Raw genomic sequence first — 22,282 nt, 5'->3', positions numbered from 1 at the left:
CAGAAAAGAATAATTTTAAGAACTGCAGAATAGGTGTTGCTATGAATTATAACATCCATCTTGCAATGAGAATTTAAAGTAACCATCAAATCTATTTCTGGAGTGGCTGTTATTTATAAACCTTCATGATTTTCAAGAATAAGCATATAGTAAATATTAGCAAAGTAAAATATTATGCATTAATACAGTGCTCAGCGTTGGCCTACACATTGTCACTAAAGTTAGAAATAGTTTTACTGCTGGCTTCCATGAAAATGAGTTAAGTCAGTGGGAAGCTGGAAAATGCCACTATCTAAATAAAACACTAGTATTGGATCCCCTTAAAATGGAGAATCTGGAATCCTCTTAAGTATTCCATTCACATTATACTTGTGATTTGGGGAGCATTTTAGACCATTGTACTACTATTCAAAATTGAAAAAAAAAATAAAAATATAAAAAAGAAGCAGATACACCTTCCTGGCTTTAAAAGCACTGTTGTACATCCTGGAATATTTTGCGAATGCCTTAATCTCACAACAAAACAATCATTAACATTGTCATAATTTTCATCCTCTCGAGAGAAAGAAAATCTAGAGTTTGAAAAAAAAATAATAAAAAAATCAATAGAGACTTCTAAATGACTCCTTCAAGATACCACTTTTCAATTTAACAGGACAGATTTATTTGTATGTGGCTCAAATGTTCACAATTGCTCTCTGCACCTTCATACATAGGAATGAATGTCACAGTGGCAAACGGCAGTAATGAACAATCTTACCTGAGGATATGGAAACCTCCCAAGAGCAAGCTGGGAAAGGAAATAATATTTGTCTAGTTATATAGATTTGCATGGAGGGCACATTTTCTTAAAGAGAGAAAAGTACTCAACTCTCACTATTGTATAAACTGGAAAATGCCAGCAACAGTAATTCTGAAAACACAGGAAGAGCTGTATTTAGAATGGAGACATTCACAACAGTTACCCCTTGTTTTACATATCTGAACATTTCTGTATTTCTCATGCTCTTTTGTCTGCACCACTTAGTAATACTGTTTGATGCCCAAGTTCCTGAGGACTCTAAATTAAACCAGTTCAGTCTCAATGGTGAGGCCAAAGACACTAACCTTTACAGATAATTATCTGCAATGAGGAGGTATTGTAGAACATGCACTGAACTCCCAAAGTTCTTCCTTAACTGGCTCAGAGTAAAATCTGGGTTATATAGCTGAGGTTTGTTTCCTTACTAGTGCCAAATCCAGCTAGGAACTCGAGAGTGGGATCTGGAGCAAGACTGTGGCATTTGGAATTTGATATATGTTCTTCAAATACATTTTCAATTACACATCATATAAATTTGATGCATCACCCAGACTGTTTTATAAGTCAACAGATACGTTATTAAAGTATCTCCTAGTATCAGTATTATGCCCAACAATACTATTATTGCTGCCATAATGCCGTATCTAATAATTATTACATGATAAACTCTGTGCTTCATACAAGGCTTCAAGTTTTCCTGGCTGGTGTCTGAACCTTTGAAGCAATTTGTGTAAAACATGACTGGGTTAGGTAATTTTGTCCGCTCTTCAGTGAAGGAAAAGAGTTTTCAGAGTTGAAACAGCCTCCTCCAGAAGTGCAGCCAGAGCAGCTTTGTTATCCCCCTGTTCCGATCTGCTCTCTGGAGAAGCCCATCTCTCCCCCCAGTCTATGGAGCAGCCATAAGCCCACCAGCTTCACTGCACTACAGTTATCCTTTGTGAAACCTCCTCTCACCAACCTTCAAAAGGTGGTGTATCAAAAGGTTATGGATGTACTAGTATCACTGATTTGTCTGCATGATAAACTAGGTATTTTCATGCTGGATTGGGTAACAGCATAACTGCCAAGGCTCTAAGCCACCATGTTATGGGGTCATCGGTATGGACTGTACCGGGCAACAGCAGAGACAGTGCCCTTTCTGCAATTCCAGCTGCAGTCCAAACCTGGTACTACCCCGGACATTTGGCTGTGAGCCTTAGTGAACCCAGTAAACTTCCACCAGATCCTCAGAGGAAGAGACACTATAGAAGCAGAGGTCTTGAAGCATTTGTGAAAGGCATATAGCAGAAACCCAAAGAAATGAAACTTCTGTGTGTGTGTGTAATCAAGCTATCTTCAAAAGCAGTGTTCTCTATACTGAGGTATTATTTGTAATGTCAATCTATATATGGAAAGTTAGTTGGCTCTAGAAGGCATCCTAATAACTCAATAATTCTGGACAGTTAGTTATTGAATAGAAACTTCACAGTTACAGGAACTGCACATTTTAATTCAATGCATCACTCTGAAAAATCACCCCAATCTTTGGCAAGTATCTCACCAGCGGGAGTTTGCATAATGAGCGAGGAGGAGCCATTACGGCTGTAGGAGTACGGTGCTGAACACCCATCCCTACCCGTAACGGCATGACAGAGCACAGCATCCTTTTCCAGAGAAGCTTTGGTCATGTCATTCATCTATCTAAAAGTGGTTTGCTTGTAGGCTTCCATTTGGGGATCTTTGGGTTTGCTTGGTTTATAAAACCAACATTTACAGTTTGTAAAAAGAATCACACTTACAAGAAACTTAAAAGGTTGCAAAAGCAAGGTCTCCAGGGAGTGCTCAGTTCGCCAGCGGTAAAGGTAAGAACATTAAGATGGCATGACAAATCAAAACTCTTCACCTTCTTCAAAGCTAAATAATTTAAGAAACCCAGTGGGGAAAGTTAGCTTTTGTGTGCTGTCCTCCAGGTCTGCCTCTTAGGCTGTAAACTTTTTAGGGTGAATTTTGCCTTCCAGATATGTTTCCGGTGTGGTGCGGAGCTCAGTGCTTCTCCTCGCAACCAATTCACCTTCATAAAGAAGAAATCTGAGTTAAGTAGGCCTCATTGCCACCCTTTCTGTCACTTCTGTCTGGTTCACAGCTCCTCCCATCTCAGCCCTCCCGTCATGGGGATTCACTCGCTGGTGGCAGGTTTCGAAACACACTGCTAAGCAGACAGGGAAAGGCCCTACCGCTGCAGTCATGCTCGGTCTTAAGGACCAGAAGCTGCTAAAATACACAAACGGCGTCCTTTTACCTTTTGGGAGGACCACCCTTAATTTCCAAGGAGCTGATCCTAGGAAGCCCTGCGGCTGTGATAGCCAGAAACCTGCAAATGCCAAACACCTTCCAGTGAACAGAAGTAGAAATCTTGATTTTTTCCTACRGCTACAGATTTAAGAATAGTCATAGCTGCAGACCTACAGCAATGTAATATTGATCCCACTGTATAAGAACATAATTACAGGTATCCGCACAAAGTATCATTCTGTAGACCTCTTATAAACAGAAAACATATTGGTACCTCAGTGATGACTTCTTCCTAAGTATTTATGTTCTCGCTGACAGTTCCCTTCCCTGACCACCATCGGCCACAGCAGGGCTTTGCCTGTGTGACTCCAAAGGCAGTAAAGTAACTGGGGACAGAGTTTTCCACCAGGCACAACTATATAGTGTATAAATGAGCTCTGAAGAATGAGAAACATATCAGGAACAAGTTCTTCAGCAGTTGTTAAAAAAGAAATGCTTTTCTCAGTGAAGCTGCTTCTTGCCTGAGACCAGCAAAGCAATACACTGATGAGCAGATCAGGTGGCAGCTCTGCAGCCCCCAGAACCACCATGCGATTCATCTAGTCAGAGTTGTTTCCCCCCTGCAAGATTGTCAAGGTATTATAAATTAAGAAACTTACCAAAGAGTATGTAATCTTCCCTGAAATAGCCTGCAGATATGTCACTGTACTAAATGTGTTTCAGATTTAATGAAGCTTTAATGTCCTTTTTAATTTTGCCTGTTTCTATATCACCAGGGGTCGAGCAAGGCAATCAGCACTCAAGAGGGTGGTTTGGTTTAAAACTAGGAAAAACTCATTTGCTTATGAGTTGCACTGTATTTTCTTAATTAAATTTACTAAGTAAAATGGTTTAAGTTCAGCCAACCAATGACCTCTGTATGTAGATTTAGATTTATAAATAGCATCACAGTTAAAGTAAAGAAAAAAAAACAAAAAAAACAAACAGATTAGAGCTTTACTAAAGGGCTTTTCATATTCTCTATCATCTGCATCAAAGAAGTCATTTAAACATATGCTGTATAAGCCCAATGCAGACTGCAAAAGATATACACTACTAAGCTAAAACACTACCAAAACCTTATCTCCTCTGCATTTACATGATGAAACCCAGCAACTTTAATTTTTTTWAATGTATTTTAACTAAARTACAGTATTCCCRTTCTGACTAGTGAGGTTCAGAGGCAGATCAGTATTTTACATAGGCTTAGAGAATGGAATGCTTAAACTTTAAGGAGTTGGTTCTTGTTTCCCTCTGGGCAGCTTCACACTACACAAGAACTGCAAAAAGCCATCATTTAAAAAGATGCAGTGAATTGCACTGCCAGCATGCTAGGAAAGTATAAACGAGAATCAGATCATATCAGCAAGAGATAAGTCAGAATAACACTTTCCTACATTATTTTACTTTAAAGCAACTATGTGCCTTTTTTGCTTTTTTTGCCTTTTTTTTTTTTTTTTTGGCTTTCTTAAGCATAGAAGCATCAGAGCACTTAAAATGGTCATCTCTGTGGTGCCCAGGAAGGTTGCATCATGAAAAATGATATATCTGATAGGAGAGATTCCCCCAGCCTCGGACAGGGGAGTGTATGGAGGCACTGGGTGCACCATCAGGAACATCTATAACAAGAACTAAAAACTAGGGTACAGATAATTCCAAATGACTAAATAAAACACAGYGATATAGTGTGCATGTATGCTGCTGTTTATCAAATTGTATCAAAATACCCTAAAAACAAGTAAAAGGAAAGCAAAAAGAATAAGATGGCCAGGTTTGGTAGCATCAGGTGCCTAAACCCTATCCGTCGAACAGCCTTAAGRAGGGCTGGAAAGCAACTCTAGCTAGGCTCAACCCGCCTGCGCATAGATACAGATATTTAATGTCCAGATAAATGAAGGCAGAATTAAAAGGACTTGTTGAAATAACATAATTAATCATTTTGGAATTGAAAATAGAAATTCAGGAGTCCTGGCTAACAAGCCTCTTCCTCTACATTAGTCTTTTAAAATGATACTTGACTGCCTCTCGCCTGCCTATATCGTTAATCCAAACTGCAATAGCAAGTGTGGGTGAGCAGTCCTTATCCCCTTCAGACAGTGGCTGAGGGAAGAAGTTCAAAACATATTTTCAGGACACTTGGGCACTAAAGTCTTCCACTTAGATTATTGGCTGTGTTGTGCAAGTTGTTTTTTAATTTACAGTTATACTGAAAAGCATGGGATGTTTTTATTCTTAATTTAGACACATTCCATGTTTCTCAGCATAACTGCAAATTGAAAATAAGCACTTACAATATCGCTAGTGATCTAGCTGAAGGAGGACTTTATAGTCTGAAATGTTCTAAAATTTGTTCTTAATTACCTTGTGCACATTTTACACAATTAAATTTCCATCTAAGGATTTTGCATTTAGATTGTGCACTGCAGTTAAACCCTCATTTTATGGAAAAGCAGACGCCACTTTGGAACATTCAGACACAGGAAACTTAAAAAATCAGACTTAACTACTGGATAACATGAAATTCCCTAGGTGAAATTTCATTCCAAGACCAATTTAYACATTCCTAGATAGATGGCTTAAAATCACCTGAAACTCTGCAGGGTATGGACCTTAATAAATATTAAATACCTCAAAAACTAGCCTAAGATTTTTCTTTCCTTCTAATATCAATTTCACTGTCCTCTTATTGCACAGGAAAAAAAAAAAAAATCCAAAAGGATATAACAGCAATTTACCAGCGTTAAAGTGCTTCTGAGGTTAAACTGACAACAAAGAAGAACAGAAACACAAAGCATCTTGAAGTAGGGTTTCAATTAAATGTGCAGGATTTAGTAATGCAGGACRAAAAAAGAGTTACAAATTAATTTAATCTTCTGCCTATAGTTTGCAGCTGCACTCCAAAGTGTCTGGGGCTTAAGAACAAAGCCTTGAAAGGCCTCAGAGTGAGGAAAGCTTCAATTTTTAATGTATAACGCCATTAGCTGATAACTTGTGGAATCTGCGACCCCTGCGGAGGGGCATAAGTGCGGGTAACAGAGACTGATGAAGTGACATATTTGTTCACGTCTAGAAGTATGAGAAAGAAGGTTATTACTAATACCATCAGGCCCAACAGAAATATGCCCTAATAACCTTTGGGACATTCCTTGGCTTGAGCAGATGAGTTCAAGATCTCTCTGCATAAAATATATTAAAAATCAAAGCCTAATTCACCTTAATTAAAGATAATTAGTTTCACTTTGACTTCTTTTAAATATGAACCATAGTAGATGCACTGCAAACTAAAGACTGCATACAATCGTGATTAAATTGCACATTTCTTCCAATCCACAAACGCACTATATTATCAGGCTTTTACTGCTACTTCTTCAAAGGTGCTRTTCAGAGTTAACAGTGTGCTGCAGCCTTCTCTAAAGCAAGAAATGCCCGTGGGTGACACCCAGGCCTTTTGGGTCCAATCCACGTCAACTGTCATGGGCAGAAGTCACACAAACGAGAACGATTAAGGAGACTACTTGTTTGAGTAAAGATGCTTCATGCTTATTTGTTTGCTGGACTCAGATTTTAAGAAATAACAGTTCTTAAGAGGAAATATTTAAAGATACCTGGGATACGGTCATTTTAAAAATCACAGATTTGATCCAACTGCTGGGACACACAGCACAACTGAAATCACACCTTCAATTTCACAGATTATAGAACGCTAGAAATGAGTGACTGCCCAGTCCATTCCTGGTCTATACCTACAGAAAAATGCCGAATTCAGTTATGCTGATGGAAAACCAGCTCAATTTCACTGAAGTAATATTGCCCTTCTCTATTTGCACTGGCATTAAGGAGCTCTGGCTGGAGCATCTTTCAAACCAATTACAGTAACATAGACAAAAGCAGACTCAACTCACAAACACTTCTAATTTTTTTTATCTTTTTGAAAGCAGAGTCAGCTATGCTATGCAGTGTAGGAACAGGTAACCTTAACCTGTATTACATAACCGGTACGCTATGTGTGCACACAGCTGATATTATCCTTTAATTGTCCATTCATCCATCTAYTCAGGTGGAGGACGGCATTATTTATTTTGCTGCTACACAGACAGCCCACAGTGGCCTAACAGCAATTGCTGAGAAACATGATACATTGAGGTCTCAACCTGTGCAAACTGTACCTAAACTTACACTTTATTGCAGTTTAGTTCACAATCTTCACCTAATATAGGGTTACATCCCAGTGCAGCAAGCGGATAAATCATCCTGGAATATTACTCTGGCTAAGTTTAGCTGTGAGTGGAGCATATGTGCTTCCAAGTCACTGAAGCAAAGGCCCATAAAATACACTAATTACTGGAAGTTATGGTCACCGAGTGATTGATAGCGCTCTGCAAGGCAACTTCCCCAGTTTCAGCTATTCTGACGGGCCTCCTCCACCACAGAGCAATTATTAATTCATGACCCAACCCTCAGGCACTGCTACCTTTACTTCTAATTCTGCTGCCACAAAAATAGTGACGTAGCTGGACATTGCCTTTCTTCATCCCGATGGCCGGGTGAAGATGGCAGACGTGAAAACTGAGCTAACATCCACAGCTTGGATAAATCACTGAAAATAGCTTAGACAAAAATCCTTAGGCCAGCATTTTCCTAGGAACAAGTTTCTAAAACATGTCATTCTGTACAGAACAATTAAAACCACATAAATATTCTACAAGAACGGTAATTTTTCCTTCAAGTTATTCAGCAATTTTGTGTGTGTTTTACAGCCGTTCCCCATTGCTGAATGAAGCATGTAAGGGTTTGTCCACCCGAGCTGGCAAATCACATTACACACAGTCCTTAACAACACACAGTAACAGSAGGAGGCTTATGGCAAAAACAGGAAAAATGTGTTGTTTATTTTCTTGCTTTCCTTAATCCTAAATTAAAAAGGTCTGCTACTGAACTGTCATAACCCATGCAACCATCGGTCTAAACTGAGAGATTCAAGGGCCCAAGCATGAGTCTGTGCTCATCTAGATTGCATGAAACCCCAAAAAAGGCCAGACTGAAAYACCTTCTTCTCCCTAAAATTGGTTTCTCCTCAGGAAGGAGCGTGGCCAAGGAAACCAGCACTACTCAAAGCCCTGCTCTGTGATTGCTGCTGGCCAACAGAGGACATTAGCCCACAGGGATGGTAAYCTAGCACTTTCAGAAATGCTGCTTTTAAATTTTCTCTAATAACCTTATCTCTGAAATATTAACGTTAGAGTGATTTGCAGCTACAAAGTAAACATCTATTGTATCCAAGCACTGCTGGTTATTTGGGTGGTTGGGTGCAGAAGTGAGGCTGCTATTTATTTATTTATTAACTTAAAGAAGGTTGGGATTTAGTAAGAAAAAGAAAAGGTTGAGTCATTTAAAACACGTTATACTGTATCTACTGGAATGTGATCTAACATGTTCAACTAATTTTACAACTTTTTGAATTCTCAGTGTAGAAATGGGAAAATAATGCTCTTTTAATATGTTTGGTTAGTGCTGACCTCACGCCTTCTAGTAGGAGCCACTCTGGTGGCCTGAGCGGCACTGGAGCCACCCCATGAGAAGGACTTTCCCAGTTTCTCCAGTTTAAGCAGGTGGAAGAGAATTTTGTTCACTGCAAGTACGTTACACTGCAAACTGCGAGAGCGGACCTGAGCACCAAGACAATTATCCCAAATTTTGCTTTAAGTTGCTTCTGACAAGTCTTATACCACCAAGACCTCTAGCTGGCTCATTTCTGTACCTCTCTTTTAGACACTGTGAAGCTGTACGGCTGGCACAGACAACAGCTCAGCCATCAAAGGAGACAGACCCCTCAGTCCCACAGATGTTTCAGCAGGATAAACTCTATAGGAATCTGGACTTGTGTCTTTAATATGAAAACTACCTGCAGCAGAGCTTGAAGAATACTTTTTTCAAACTGAATTTACTGTTAACGGTGATACGCAATATATATCCCAGAAGCTACACAGCACCAGTACACTGTTACGAGCACATACACCGCATGCTCCTTTTTCACTGTCAATCGATGCTTTAGTGCAATTCAGAGCGCTTGTTGTCTACAAAACCATAATGAATAAGACTCGGTCTGCAAAGTCCACTTCTCCCCAGCGTACAGTCAGTTTGCACACCAGGATGTTCCTGATGTTCATCCCCAGGGCTAAGTTTATAGGAGTAGCAGCAGAGAGTTCAAGAATTTCCCCTAATGCTTCTTATATCTGCTTCTTGCCTCATGCATCCCTTTCAGCTTCCCTCAGAAAAACTGCTGCAGAGCTTCAATGTCAGGGCAATGACATGGAACACTTGCACCAACTGCACCTTAAGATCTCTTGATAATTGCAGGTGGATTCTGCACGGAATTTACAAATGGATTTGATCATCAGTGATCACATCTGCAAGATTACCATACAATCCCAAGCTTCACATTGCAAAATGCTCTTTGGAGATGGTTGAAAAGCTGAAATAACTGCTACAGGAATAAAATCTGAAATCAAACAAGATCCAGGACTGGAACTCAAGAGCACTACAAGAGTTATAGAGGGGATTATGTGTTATTTTCTGATTGTGATTTGAAGCATATATTCCATTAAAGATGATGTGCAAATTACACAAAATTAAATTCTCTTACAAATCTCAAAAAGAAAGGACAACTCCAGTAAGACCTGTCACCTGATTAGAAACACCTTGCTTCAACCAAGTATTTTGTTATAGTATGAAGACTCCTGCTCTGTATGGAGATTAAATGCAAATTCTCATTTTCCTTTTAAGCTTGACTCTTGCCATCTTCTAATGGGCTAGTTTAATTAATACTCCTCCTGCCTCTACTCAGTGTAGCTCAACACTGTAGGTCACTGCACGGTCAGTGTCTGCTTCCAGCAGCCACACCAACATGCACAGTTGCCCCACCGCAACTGTACCCCTTTCTATCAAACCTCCACTGTCCCGAGTGCCAATGCAGAATGCTATGCTGTCCAAGTAAGCTTTTCCCCCACATTTGTCTAACTATTATTGTATGGTATAGGTGTAAAGTCGACCAGACCAACCACAGTATGCAGGCATAAGYGAAATCCTTTGCTTCTGCAGGATTTCCTGCAGACCAGCTCACTACCTTCACTTCAATGCTGATCACATATTTTAGAGTCCTTAGAAAGAAACCTCCTGAAATCTCCTCTCCTTTACACTCACATTTATAATTTACATTACACATTACCTTATGTAAAACTGATACAAAGGCTCAAAGTGTATGTCAAACATCTTAAAGATCSAAGTGCTTTAAGTAAGAGAGGCATCTTAAAGCAGGGCTTTGTCTTTTCTAGCACCCTCTCCAAGCACGTTCCTCTCTGCCTTCACTGTTCACGAGTGCGTTCTTCCTACATTCCCATGTGTGCTCCYAGCCCCAGCGTGCTAAGGAGTCTGAGAGGCCGTAATGCTGACGTTCCAGGTCAACTGCTCTCACAATATACATATATGTGCCTGAAATACATGACACAGGGGATGTTTTCTGGATATATATTGGTGTTGCTATATTTGGGAACGCAGACAAATCCTGAAAATACGTAAAATGACTTCTTGCAATATTGCTTAAACCAGCATCTTAACATGAATAGTACAATTATCAAGCAAATGTGCAGGTAACTAAAAAATCAGGTGACTGCAGACATAAAAGTTTTCATTTTGTGAGGTTTTAAGAACTCGCTTCTAACACTACACTAAGAAACCAAAGCTCACTTCCCTGGAGGAAAGAACACTGATAGTCTCTGCAGGAAAAATGAATTTTGAAAGAGGGTCTGACCACAAGAAAGTATTTGCTTTTCTCAGCAGAGGACAGTGGAAAGTAGGGCCTAGGAGATGATACAAAAGAAGGTGCAAAAAGGTGCAACAGGTATCACTAGAAGATAAAGCTGAACACATGGAGCTCATATTCTACTTCCAAAAGTTACTCAGTTTGTGGTATAAACAAATCACTTCAAATTCCTGCATTTAAATATAATATACCACCAGTTACATTTGTAGAAAAAAATAGCCCTGAATCTTTTGCCAAACATAAGCAAACCTATGCTATGCCTCAACAAACACCTAGAACCACCTATATATTCCATTCTTTTTCCTCACCTCCCATCTCCTCAGGGTATGTAGGAGACTGATCCTGTCTTGAAAGCAGAGAGCAGGCCTCACCAGGCTGTTTTGAGATGTTAAAGTCCAGGGGAAAATCAAGAAGCAATTCCCCATGGAAGCAGGGATACCCAAAAGCACATCARCCCTACACGGTCAGAGCAAACATCCTTCTCCCCCAGCTCCAGCAGTGGCCACTTGCCCCAGGAGAAGTAGCTCAGCTGAAGGCAACTGCTGGCATGCCTACACCTTAAACAAAGGCAGCATGGGAATGGGACAGCCAAGAATGCTATTAAAAACCAGCAAGATGTATTTTATCCACCTTTGGGTGCTTTAATGTTCATTTTCAGATAGCAGCCATGTATGGTAGGAGTGGGGCCCTACTTATTAGAAAGCAAAAAGAATTATTAGGCAATGCAATTTTTCCTCCTGTGCAGGGCACAGTTCTTGGGAGGGAGACTGGATCAGTTACAGAATGCAAAGAGCACTTAAAATCAGCCCRGGCAGCCTGGAGTGTATTTTATGACTGAGTTATAAACCTCTGAAAAACAGCTCTTATAACGAAAATGCTGACACAGTCTTCAGTGTAGTGACAGCAATGTCATTGGTTTAAATTGAACTTGCTTTGTCAACCCAAGARCGCTTAAATAAAACTACATCTGAAAACCTCATGAAAAATACTACTACTACTACAAACTATTTGTAATGAAACACTTTTTAAAAAGGTTTACAGATTATGCATTAAATTTAATTCACCTCAAAGGAAGAAATTCACTGAAGAAAGAAATGTAAACTCCAAAAAGAGGAAAACAATAAAAATAAGCAAGCTAGGAGTATTTCCTCCATTTTTTTTTTGGAAAGAGTAAGACTGATGGGAAGCTAAACACCCTTAGTCATCTACTGTTTCAAAAGCAGCAAGAGTGCTCATGTCTCCCATGCTTACGTGGCACTTAGATCTAACATTTCTCGCCCTCAGCTAGCATACTTCTGGGGCAGTTTTTTTATTCTTCAAAAGGAACATTTTGGTTTCTCATTACACATAGCTTTGCAGCAAAGAAATTCATGGCATTTTAAAGGCTCAGAAGAATACTGCAGAAAATGAGAAGATTTACTTAGCTGCTGTTCTGTATCATCATACACCAAAATAGCTCTTGTTAACTTAGTCTCACGTGAAACTTCTTTTTAGCATGCTGTATCTGTACTAGCTTGAAGTTGCAGGAATTGGAGTATTGCAGTACTAAGTGGAGATGATTTTAAAATCTTACAATAAATGYTAACTTCACTTTTTAACAGCTCCATCAACAAGAGCCTAGGTGTCTGCACTACCAATTCCCAYGTCAATAGACAGTGTTACTTTAATGACAGTGACCTTGTGTGGCTCTTCGAGCATCTTCTTCACCTTTTTTGAGACATTTTTCTAAGCCACTGTCCTTGCTTTCATCATTTAACACATCACTCAAACCACTTCAATAAAACAGYGATCTTGTTGAAGAGAGGTCTCAGGGGACCAGATGACATACCAATTAGCAAAGCACACAGAACCAAATTGTTTTGTACATCTGGTTCAGGAGACATTCACAGACCGTAGGAAAGAGAAAAGGAAGTTGAGAAGGTTTGAAAGTGGAGAGTCAGTGCAAATGAAAGAAGCTTTCCTAATACTGGCTGACATGATGTAAAATCTATCCTTTAATTCATGACTAGTCAGATTGCCTACTATTAATCCTCAACTAAATTCCAAGTATCTTGGTCTATATGGAAATTCTTCACAGCTTGGAGACTAGTGTTGGACATGGAAATATGTCTTTTATACCTTTTATATTCAGCAAAGCAATCTGTAAATACTTGCTCTACATGACTTTTGCACATATATCACTATTCCACTGTGAATCAAGAACACCACTCAAATATTAAGGTAACACAATCTCATTTTATCCCTTTGTCAGTTAGATTCATTTACAGTGTGTGTGAATATGTTCTGTATCTCTCCAAAAATTCAGAGGGCTCTCCAACCACTGAAATTTGCAGCAAAAYAAATTAACAGCACTGCATCCCCTGTGACGCATTAGAGTATGTCATTATTGTATATACAGAGTTAGCTTTAATCAGACTCGAAAAAAGATTTACAAGATCTGATTGCAATGATTCAGCATTAAATATTTTTGTTTTGGTTAAAACTGATCATGCATTTGGCAAGCAATGTTTATTGTTTGAAAACACAATAAAAGTCTCACTTAACTTTCAGTTGGCAAAAGGTAAAATTTGCCTAGGTGTAGAGCATCACACTTAACTTCTGTCTAACGATCTGCYAGGAACCTCAGTTCTACTTCACCAAAAGGTATATTCAACTTCAGTTTCATGACATTGTATTTACTAGAAGAGAAGGGAAGGGCACCTATATTTTTCAGTAATGTCATGCTTTTGTCGGGCAGGCTGTACATGAAAGATGATGCAAGTTTAAGTCAGAGGTTCTGACTAAGACCAAAATCTTTTGCAGAAATACATGAAGGTCTTGCTGATTCTCATGGGGAATGCTTGGAGTTTTCAGGAGGCAGGGAAAAAATGAAGAGAAAACGGAGAGCATTGTGCTAACCATATAAGASAGGCAAGGAGTATCAGTGGTCAAGTAAATGGCAACCACTCTGGAAAGCAGTTGAGTCTCCAAAGTTTGCATGTTGTTGTGTCCCCCCCACCCAAGAACAGGGACCTTTGTTTATACAAAATTTGAGTTACTATTTGTCCCAAAGTCAGTGAATGAAAGCTCTTTGCATGGTCATTATGTGAAATCTCAGTGGTTTTAATGATCTCACTGTTTTGAATGAACTCTTCATGTAGGAAGAAACAATCAAAAGAATCAGACCTCATCTCTGCCGGAGTCTCAGCTAGAAACCAYGATCATCACTAACAGTGTATACAATAGGCTTACACATCTCTTACAAATGGAGTAGAGCTTGTGTAACACTCAGACTGCCCCATGGGCTAGATATTATCCAGCTCTGATCCAAGAGGGGGAAAGTTTTTTTATGGCATCGCTTGGGAATGAAAAAGTCTCCTGAGAGCCTACACTTGGCTCTCAAAGTTTTCAGACTGTAGTTGGCTTGCTTGTGACCAGCTCAGGTCAGTCTGAAGAAGGCTACATAAAAATACCCCCCTACCCCTACCAGATCAGTTACCTATTCCTTCTCCTGGACCAGATCTGTTTTCACTTGTCAAGACTCTATCAAAAGACAGGTATTTCTACTCAGCTTACACACTCAAGGTTCTCTGTTTTATAAGCAGTCATCCATTTTTATAAAATCCTTGAAATTTGTATTTTTAAGACATCTGATGAATACTAAGTAGAAAAAACAAACCACCTTTTTCTTGAATAAGAACTGACTTTGTTCTGACTAAACCTGCAGAAAGTATGGATTCCTCTGCATTACGGGTTTTATGATCACACTCTTTTTAAATTGCTTCATTTTGATACAACTTTCCCCATTTTTAAACTAYGTTGGTGAGAAATCTTACTAAAAGCTCTGGTGAACACTCAGGTCCAAACACCTTATTTAATCACACAGGGAGAGATTCCTATATGTTTGAAATATTTCTGCTAAGATTTTGCAAGGACATTAATCAATTCAAACCTTGGATTTGCGTAACTCTATTTTAACTCTTATAATAGCCCTCTCTGCCCCRGCCTGTGAAGATGTGATAAAGGATCCAGCCATCATCAGCCCCAGAGGTGTTGAAGGGATGTAGAGGCGTCCATGTACCAGGCCCTACCTTCTGCTCTCATAGATACAGTCTTAAATCCTCTGTTAAAGGTAACAGGCACAAGCCTGTTACAGAGACTCTCTAGACCTAACTGAATTTAACTCAGTAGGAACAAATCCATTCTAGATACAGCCAGGAAATTTAGCAATAGTTAAAGAGTGTATTTATAAAAGAGTATAGAAAAGACTAAATTAAAATATTCTGAGGTTAGATTTCCTCTGATTCTTTCAATATGCACAAGCAAATGATACATATTTACATACCTCCATGAAGGAAATCCCTAAACTCCAAACGTCAGAATGAATTCCATACTGTTCTCCCGAAATCCGTTCAGGCTGCAAAGAGATGGAAAAAAACATCTTCTTGAGCCTAGCAAACAAACATGCACACTTCTCCCACAGAAGCTAGCCCAGGGCAAGTAAATCAATTGCAAAAATGAAAAGAACCTTAAATTAGCTCACCAGTTAATCTGACAGATAGTGACAACACTGTGTTTTTTTTTTTTTTTTTTGCCTCGATTCTGCAAGAGCGAAGGGCTCAGCTATGCTCAGACTTGTGGCCATGCATTGCTATGCACCTTGTAAAGATGGCCTTGGCATTTGTGTTTGGGCTGTTTTATTCGACAAGAAAGCCAATGATTTGCACATGCGCAGCAAAGCACAAGGTCAGGTTGTAAGAGTCCATCAACAGCACACATCTATTTCTAAGCCCAGTCACAGCAGTGAGGTATGCTAGGAAAACAGACTCCTAATGTTGAGTCAAGGGGTTGAGGAGTAACTATGGTTTAAAAAACAATCAAAGTCACTGAAACCAGAAAACCCAGTGATGTCACATGGCCAGCAATTTTATTTTATGTATGTTTTAATTTCATTTTTGACCTGTATAAAAAAAAAAAAAAAAAAAAAAGACTTTGCTCAAAACCACTCAAAAGTATTAATAGCAAATTTAATGCCTCATGAAATAGAGCTGTAAAATATAACAGCTAGTTTTTACTTGAAAGCTACAATTTAAGCATTTCCAAGGTCAAGTACAGCATGAAATGTAACAATAAAAGGCTCCATGAGACTTCTCTCCCCACTGTGCTGTTAATGCACCTGTCTAGCCCAACCACCTACGAAGCACTGGCTGTATTTTTAGTCTCCAATAATCCAGAGACCTTTTTAGAAAACAAACTCACAAATTAGTGCCAGTCGAATGTGTTTTGGGATGTTTACTCTGCACTGCTAACCCCAGGTCAAGAGCTTTTATCRCAGTATGAATGTTAAGTAAAAACACACAGCACTGCCCACATTATCTTTAAGGACAGCCTTCCAGGAAAACACAAAACAAAAGCAAAAGAAATCCAGCAACGGAATGGGAAAGGAACAAACTCTTTTTGACTGAGCCTCATTTATGTTGAGCTGAACAGTTAAYAAAAAAATAAAATAAAATAAAGRGGGTTTTGTTTGTTTRTTTTTTAAAGTTCATCAAGGCAAACCTTCGTAATATAGCTAGTTTTGGCCAGGCATATCTTAGAAATGCTTATAACAGCACTGTATAGAGATACAGCTTTTAAGAATCCTCTTAGACTGACAAAGATCCTCATACAGATGCAGATATGCAAGCAAAAAAGCACGCTGACAGAGCGAGCTTCCTTTCTAACATGCCAGGGCACCAGCTACCCCGGCCACGCACGTTTTGTTAGCTGCAGACCCTGCTCCTGCGGCAAGGTGAGGGCACTGCCAGACCTCTCCAGCGAGAAGAGCCCCTGCCTTCACCGCGCAGCCACATCGGATGCATAATTCCAACCAAGCAGTATTAAGTCGTTTACTCCTCTGCTRTAACTCAAGTTTCAAACAGTAACTTATATTTAGAAATTATGTATTCACAGAAGATAAAGTGACAAGCAAATCATTAGCACATTTGAGCAAAAAGTCTAGTCAGACGAATTCCTCTTTYAAAAGTATGGAAAAGAAGATGAAAATAAAAATCACATGTAGAAAAAATAAAGCGTGCAACAAAGAGATGATCCTAAGCACACAAAGGCTAAAATCCTAACGCTCAAAATGTTGTACCTTAAGAATTCCTAAAACTGGATTAACTTTTTTTCATTCAGAAGCTTTTTCTATATAAAGTAGGTGATAAAATCATTTTACAGAACATTTATTCTTGTTGGAAATTTTAACTTCTCAATAAAAACAAATTTGTTTGTTTATTTTAACAGCAAACCTCCATGTTTTGGAYGGTTTCACATTCACTACTGGTCCCTCAGTTAGGCAAACATTAATGCCAAAGCTTATGATCTTGATTTTTTTTTTTTTTGACAACTACACTATAAATTTGATGATGACAAATGATTTATTCAGGAAGCAAAGCAATTTTAAAACAAGAAATCAGATCAAGTATGTTTTAGCTTAAATTTCTCTTTTTCAATTAACAGATGGATACATCACATTCATCCATAAACAATAAGAAAAAAAGTAATTTATTTAATGCACACCTGGGAAGGAGAACTGTAATCCTGATCTGTACACTTAAGGATAACACAGTTTAATTATTAGAACTGCTTAAGACCACTCTCAGAGTAAGAACCAAGTAGGAGAAGTTGATTCATTTGAAGCTGTTTTTGTTTGAATCACAATATCCTGGTTCTTCCAGAGAATGGAGGTATAGCAATCAGCCAGCCTCCTAGCAAAAATGATAATACATATGACTGATTTGTTTTGTTTCGTTTTTAACGTCTTTCTGCATATAGTTTTCTGATCACACAGGACCGTTCAAGTCTTTCTAGGATGCTTACATGATTGTTTTGGAAGCCACATAACAAGTGCTCCTTGACTAAGAAAACACTTAGCAAATAAATGGACATCCTGCCCTGCTATCTCCCTACAAGAAAGTAAAATAAATAAATAAATAAAAAGGCAATTAAAGGTCATGGATTTCTCTCACCCCTTTTCTGAGCTTTGAAAATACAAGTATCAGCCATTTTGTACTGCTGCTTGCACTTTTTTTTTTTTTTTTTTTTTTTTTAAACAAGCTGAACACTTGTTTTTGCCTCAATTTTACTACATAAGCGATTTGCTAAAATCATTTTAAGGACCAAAAAAAAAAAAAGACACACGGGCACCACTCACCACTTGTCAGGTCAGCTAAAATTGCTAAAATTAAACCTCTCACCTTAGCTAACAGCAATTTCCCCCAAATGATCCATCTTTAGAAATGCATTACTTTCATYTAACAATGATGGAAATATATAGAAACACGAAACGTACTGATGACTTGGTACGTACGGTATAATACACAACATGCAATTAATGTCTTAATATTATGAGGTCAAATACTTCAAATTTACATGGCAACTTCACATGGAAGCACCCAAGCACGTGCTCAGGCAGCAAGGAAGTCCAGGAGACTTGAGCACGTGCTTCAACGCTTTGCTAAACCGCAGGCTTAGGCAGCGGGCAGTAACGGACCGGCAGCAGTCCGCAAGCAGCTGCAGGTTATCAGCGGAAAGCTGCCTTTTTATGTCCAGCTGGCTCTCTTCTTTGTTCCCAGTTGTTACAATGCATTAAAGACAACTAAAAATACATTAAAGAAACGCTTTTCCAATAATACTCCTCCCTATCAGCGATCGCTGTAGCTGTCGCAGCGCTGTTATGTGATCGCGGATAGGAAGGGAGTGGGTCTGAGAGGCAGCGAAAGGGAGTCGTTTCCGCGGCGGACACAATTAAGACACAGCTTCTACAACGAGGGGGAGGGAAAGAGGAAGTTTRAGAATTGATTTAGAATATATCCTACATTGCAGAGAACAAGACTGTGAACGAATACTTCTGTTTAAATGTTATTCCTGCATAAATTCACTTACCGCCATATAAGCATTTGTTCCAACATACGTCTTGGCTATAGAATTCACCAGCTATCAGACAAAACAGTCTGTTAGAACAATATAAAGATAATGTGGAAATAAAATGGGCAATTATTCCTCATTTAACCTACAATCATCATTCCTATAAATCAACTAAAAATTATGTAAAAGGGAACAAATTTATCTACAAAGGCATTAAAAATGATTAAAACTCTCTTTTGGTTTGAATGAGAGTTCCAATTTACACAAGCACTGCATTACAGTTTATGGCAGATAACCTTAAACAATTCTGTTAAACAGGATGCTTATCGCTTTAGTACCCCAAACTAGTCTGATATAAAAAGTCAATTTGAAGTAGGATTGAACGCACTCATTTTTCAGTCAGCTGGCTCAAGATGTGAATAAAGCCACACTCATTACTGGAATGCAATGAGCACTAAATACGCTGGAGGGACAACAGACTCTGACAAGTTATAATACAAGGCTGACCTTCTCTTTGGTCCTCATGTTTGGCTGAGAGTAAAGGTGCTGAAATTCAAATCAACATCACGGCAAGCTCACGGGTCACTATCAGAGAAGTTCTCAAGGGAGGCCCAAAATGGAAATTAATTAAAAATTGTGCTGCACATTGTAAGAGCCCACCACTATTGTTACTCCCAATATTAATTTTTATTGTGGGCCAGTTGGGCTCCCCAGACACATCTCTCGTTCTGCCCTCCCTTTTGTCTGGCCAAAACGCTTTCATATCAAAGCTGCATATCAATGAAGTTCGCTATTCGTAAGTAGTAATTACAATATCAGCAGTTTTTACTGTCATTAAACAATGAACAATCATATTCAGATGAAGAAAAGTCGCCCAGAGATTAAAAATGAATAGCGCTCTCCCAGCAGAGGCGAGCTTGCCGGGGGCCGGCTTGCGGCACTGCCAGGTGACTCGGCTTTGGAAAGCGAGCGGGCAGGGACCTACGGAGGGAATTACCTGCGTGCTAACCCCAAAGTCACACAGCTTCACCTGTCCTCGTGTGTTCACCAACATGTTGGATGGTTTCACATCTGTTGAGAGAACAAACTAGGACTTAATCTATGTCATCCGGTATATGTATCTTGTATACAGAGATACTTACGAATATTGGCATGATACACAGTAACGGAAAATACTTCACAGAGCTACTTCAAATACAACCTCTGGTTTGTAACAGCCATTAGCACAGATAACACTACATCTGCACCTCTCAAATTCTAATAAACCACATTATTAAATTTGCAGGTGACACCAATCTGGGAGGGACAGCAAGTGCACTGAAATCAGACTGAAAAAAATACAATGAGATTTAATAGGGACAAGTGGAAGCACCACATTTAGACAAGGATTAATCAACTGCATAAATACAGGATAAAACAACTGCCAAGACTATAAGCTAGAGAAGGTCTGAGGAAAAAAGGGGAAAAGGGGGAAAAGGGGAAAAAGGGATCTGCAGATTATGGCATGAAGTGGACAAGACAGAAAGGAGAGAAGCTGTAAGTTTTCAAATACAGAAAAGTCTGCTGCAAAAAATGGGAGGAAACAACCTGTGTTGCAGATGGTGAATAGGCCAAAACAAAATGGGCCGAAGGATAATGCGGAGATTTTTTTTAAAAAAAGGGTTTTCTAATTTATTTAAGAAATAAAACAGTTGCATACTGTGAAACGCACATGTGAATAAACTGCTGAACATCTAGCCTAAGTCTAGCGTGAGAACCACTGAGCATCTTTCTCTTCCAGGGATGCCAGCTGGAAGGCAGGATGTGCGCGATACAGCCTGGCTTAGACCCGGGAAGATTAGAGCATAGTGGCTTTGCCTAATCACTGCTTTCTTCTGTCATTCTGGATTAAAAGTAATAGCTTGTATCTTTGCCTTCTTTAAAAGTGAACACTACTTGGGTGCAGATGGATGAAAAGCAACTAGAAAAGAACCTAATTTTGCTTATCATTAAGTTTGCCTTTGTTTAGCAGATGTTTTCTGATACCACTGTAGCTTGCTTAATTTGTCTCTGTAATGTAAAAATGTATAACTTCAATTAACAAACTGATTAAATGCTTTCTTATAATTGAGGTAAAATTCCAGTTTAGAAAGGGAGAGCATTCGATATTGTTTTATGTAACTTAAGTGGGTTTGTACAATTTATGATAGGTATTAATACTGCCAGTGTATTTTGCAATTGCCCCCCAAAGCCAAAAGAAAATTTTCACAAGTATCTTCATCAACTCACAGCATCAACAAACTAAGTTTGGGTATTGTGATCTTCATTTCAAATTTAGGAATTCAATTTGATCTGAACACTTTTTTTTTTTTTTTTTTTTTTTTTTTTTTTTTTTTTTTTTTTTTTTTTTTAATATAACTGATTCGCTCCCCAGGTGATAGAAAAACATTGCTACAGAGCAATCCACACAAATCATGCACTTCCCATCAACATTCTAGGAATACTTATTTCACATAAAACTTCAAGAAGACTTAAATATCTGCTTCTGGCGACCTACTAAACAACATACTTCCCTGGTGTCAGATGACCTTCTTAGGTTTCACCAGACACACATCCAACCTCAGCAGGTTCCAGCCCGAGTCCTGAGAACAGCGAGTTGTACAGTAATCCTGTTTAACTGTCTTTCTAAAAATATGGCAGCCAACAGATCTACCTAGGTACTATGTTTGCACTGAATTTTAATGAACTACAGAGCAGGCACAGTTACCTCTGCAGAAAATCCTGACATTCTGCACTACAAATCCAGTTGTTTGAAGTCCTAACACTTTCAAAGGAAAAATGCAGTATGATAGTCCTTGCTTTTAGCTGTGAAAGATACAGCAAAACAAGGAATAACTAAACAAACATGGTAAGCATTTTGGCACATCAAGGCTGCAACAAAGTTCTTGGGAGCAGGACTGGATCAACAGCATTGATTCTGATAAAGCAAAAATTGTTTCACTCTATTCCGAGTATCAGAGCCCTGGAAAGAAGGAAGATGTATGCGTGAACCTCGTTGTCCCTCAGTGGAAGACATGACAAGGCAACATGTGCACGGCCAGATTTATTTTCAGTGAGGACAACCTATGTATGTGTCCTGAACTCAGGGAAAGAGGCAGGATGCTCTCCAGATTCAGCCTTCAAGACCTTCTTCCCATAAAATCCCATATCCAGGGCAAAAGAACCCTACCCAGAGTTGGTCTCTGCTTCATCAGTGCTGGCCAGCTTTCACAGCTGTATCCAGCCATCACCTTTTGATGCTGGGGATATGCAAATCACATTTTCCCTTTGCTGCTACCACACAGGATGTGACCATAAGGTGATATAATTAAAAAATATCTGTCATTCATTTAGTGTTGCTTACGTCGGAAATCCTTCCACAACCAAAACTAAGGAAAAAAAAAAAAAAAAAAAAAAACTAGGGAGAAAGAGATTTGTATTCAATG

At 39.0% G+C, this 22,282-nt stretch overlaps 1 protein-coding gene across 3 annotated transcripts in view; it reads right to left on the bottom strand.

Moving 5' to 3' along the window:
* The window catches only part of MAP2K5 (mitogen-activated protein kinase kinase 5), a 142,473-nt gene that overhangs the window by 49,723 nt on the left and 70,468 nt on the right, over positions 1-22,282 (bottom strand). For 2 of the 3 annotated variants that reach the window (XM_085305448.1, XM_085305450.1), the window contains exons 14-17: positions 19,816-19,889; positions 18,837-18,887; positions 15,256-15,327; positions 761-790 (exon numbers count right to left, since the gene is read on the bottom strand). In XM_085305448.1, the coding sequence (XP_085161574.1) occupies positions 761-790; positions 15,256-15,327; positions 18,837-18,887; positions 19,816-19,889 (227 nt within the window). The remainder of the gene's footprint in view (positions 1-760; positions 791-15,255; positions 15,328-18,836; positions 18,888-19,815; positions 19,890-22,282) is intronic. The other variant, XM_085305449.1, reaches the window with a different exon arrangement.

The sequence above is a fragment of the Rhea americana genome, unplaced genomic scaffold (genome assembly GCF_003343005.1).
Source record: "Rhea americana isolate MKP2758 unplaced genomic scaffold, rheAme1 scaffold_22, whole genome shotgun sequence".
Classification (NCBI taxonomy): Eukaryota; Metazoa; Chordata; class Aves; order Rheiformes; family Rheidae; genus Rhea; species Rhea americana.
Note: the sequence above shows the minus strand (reverse complement) of the source record. Positions and strands in the feature narration are given on the sequence as shown.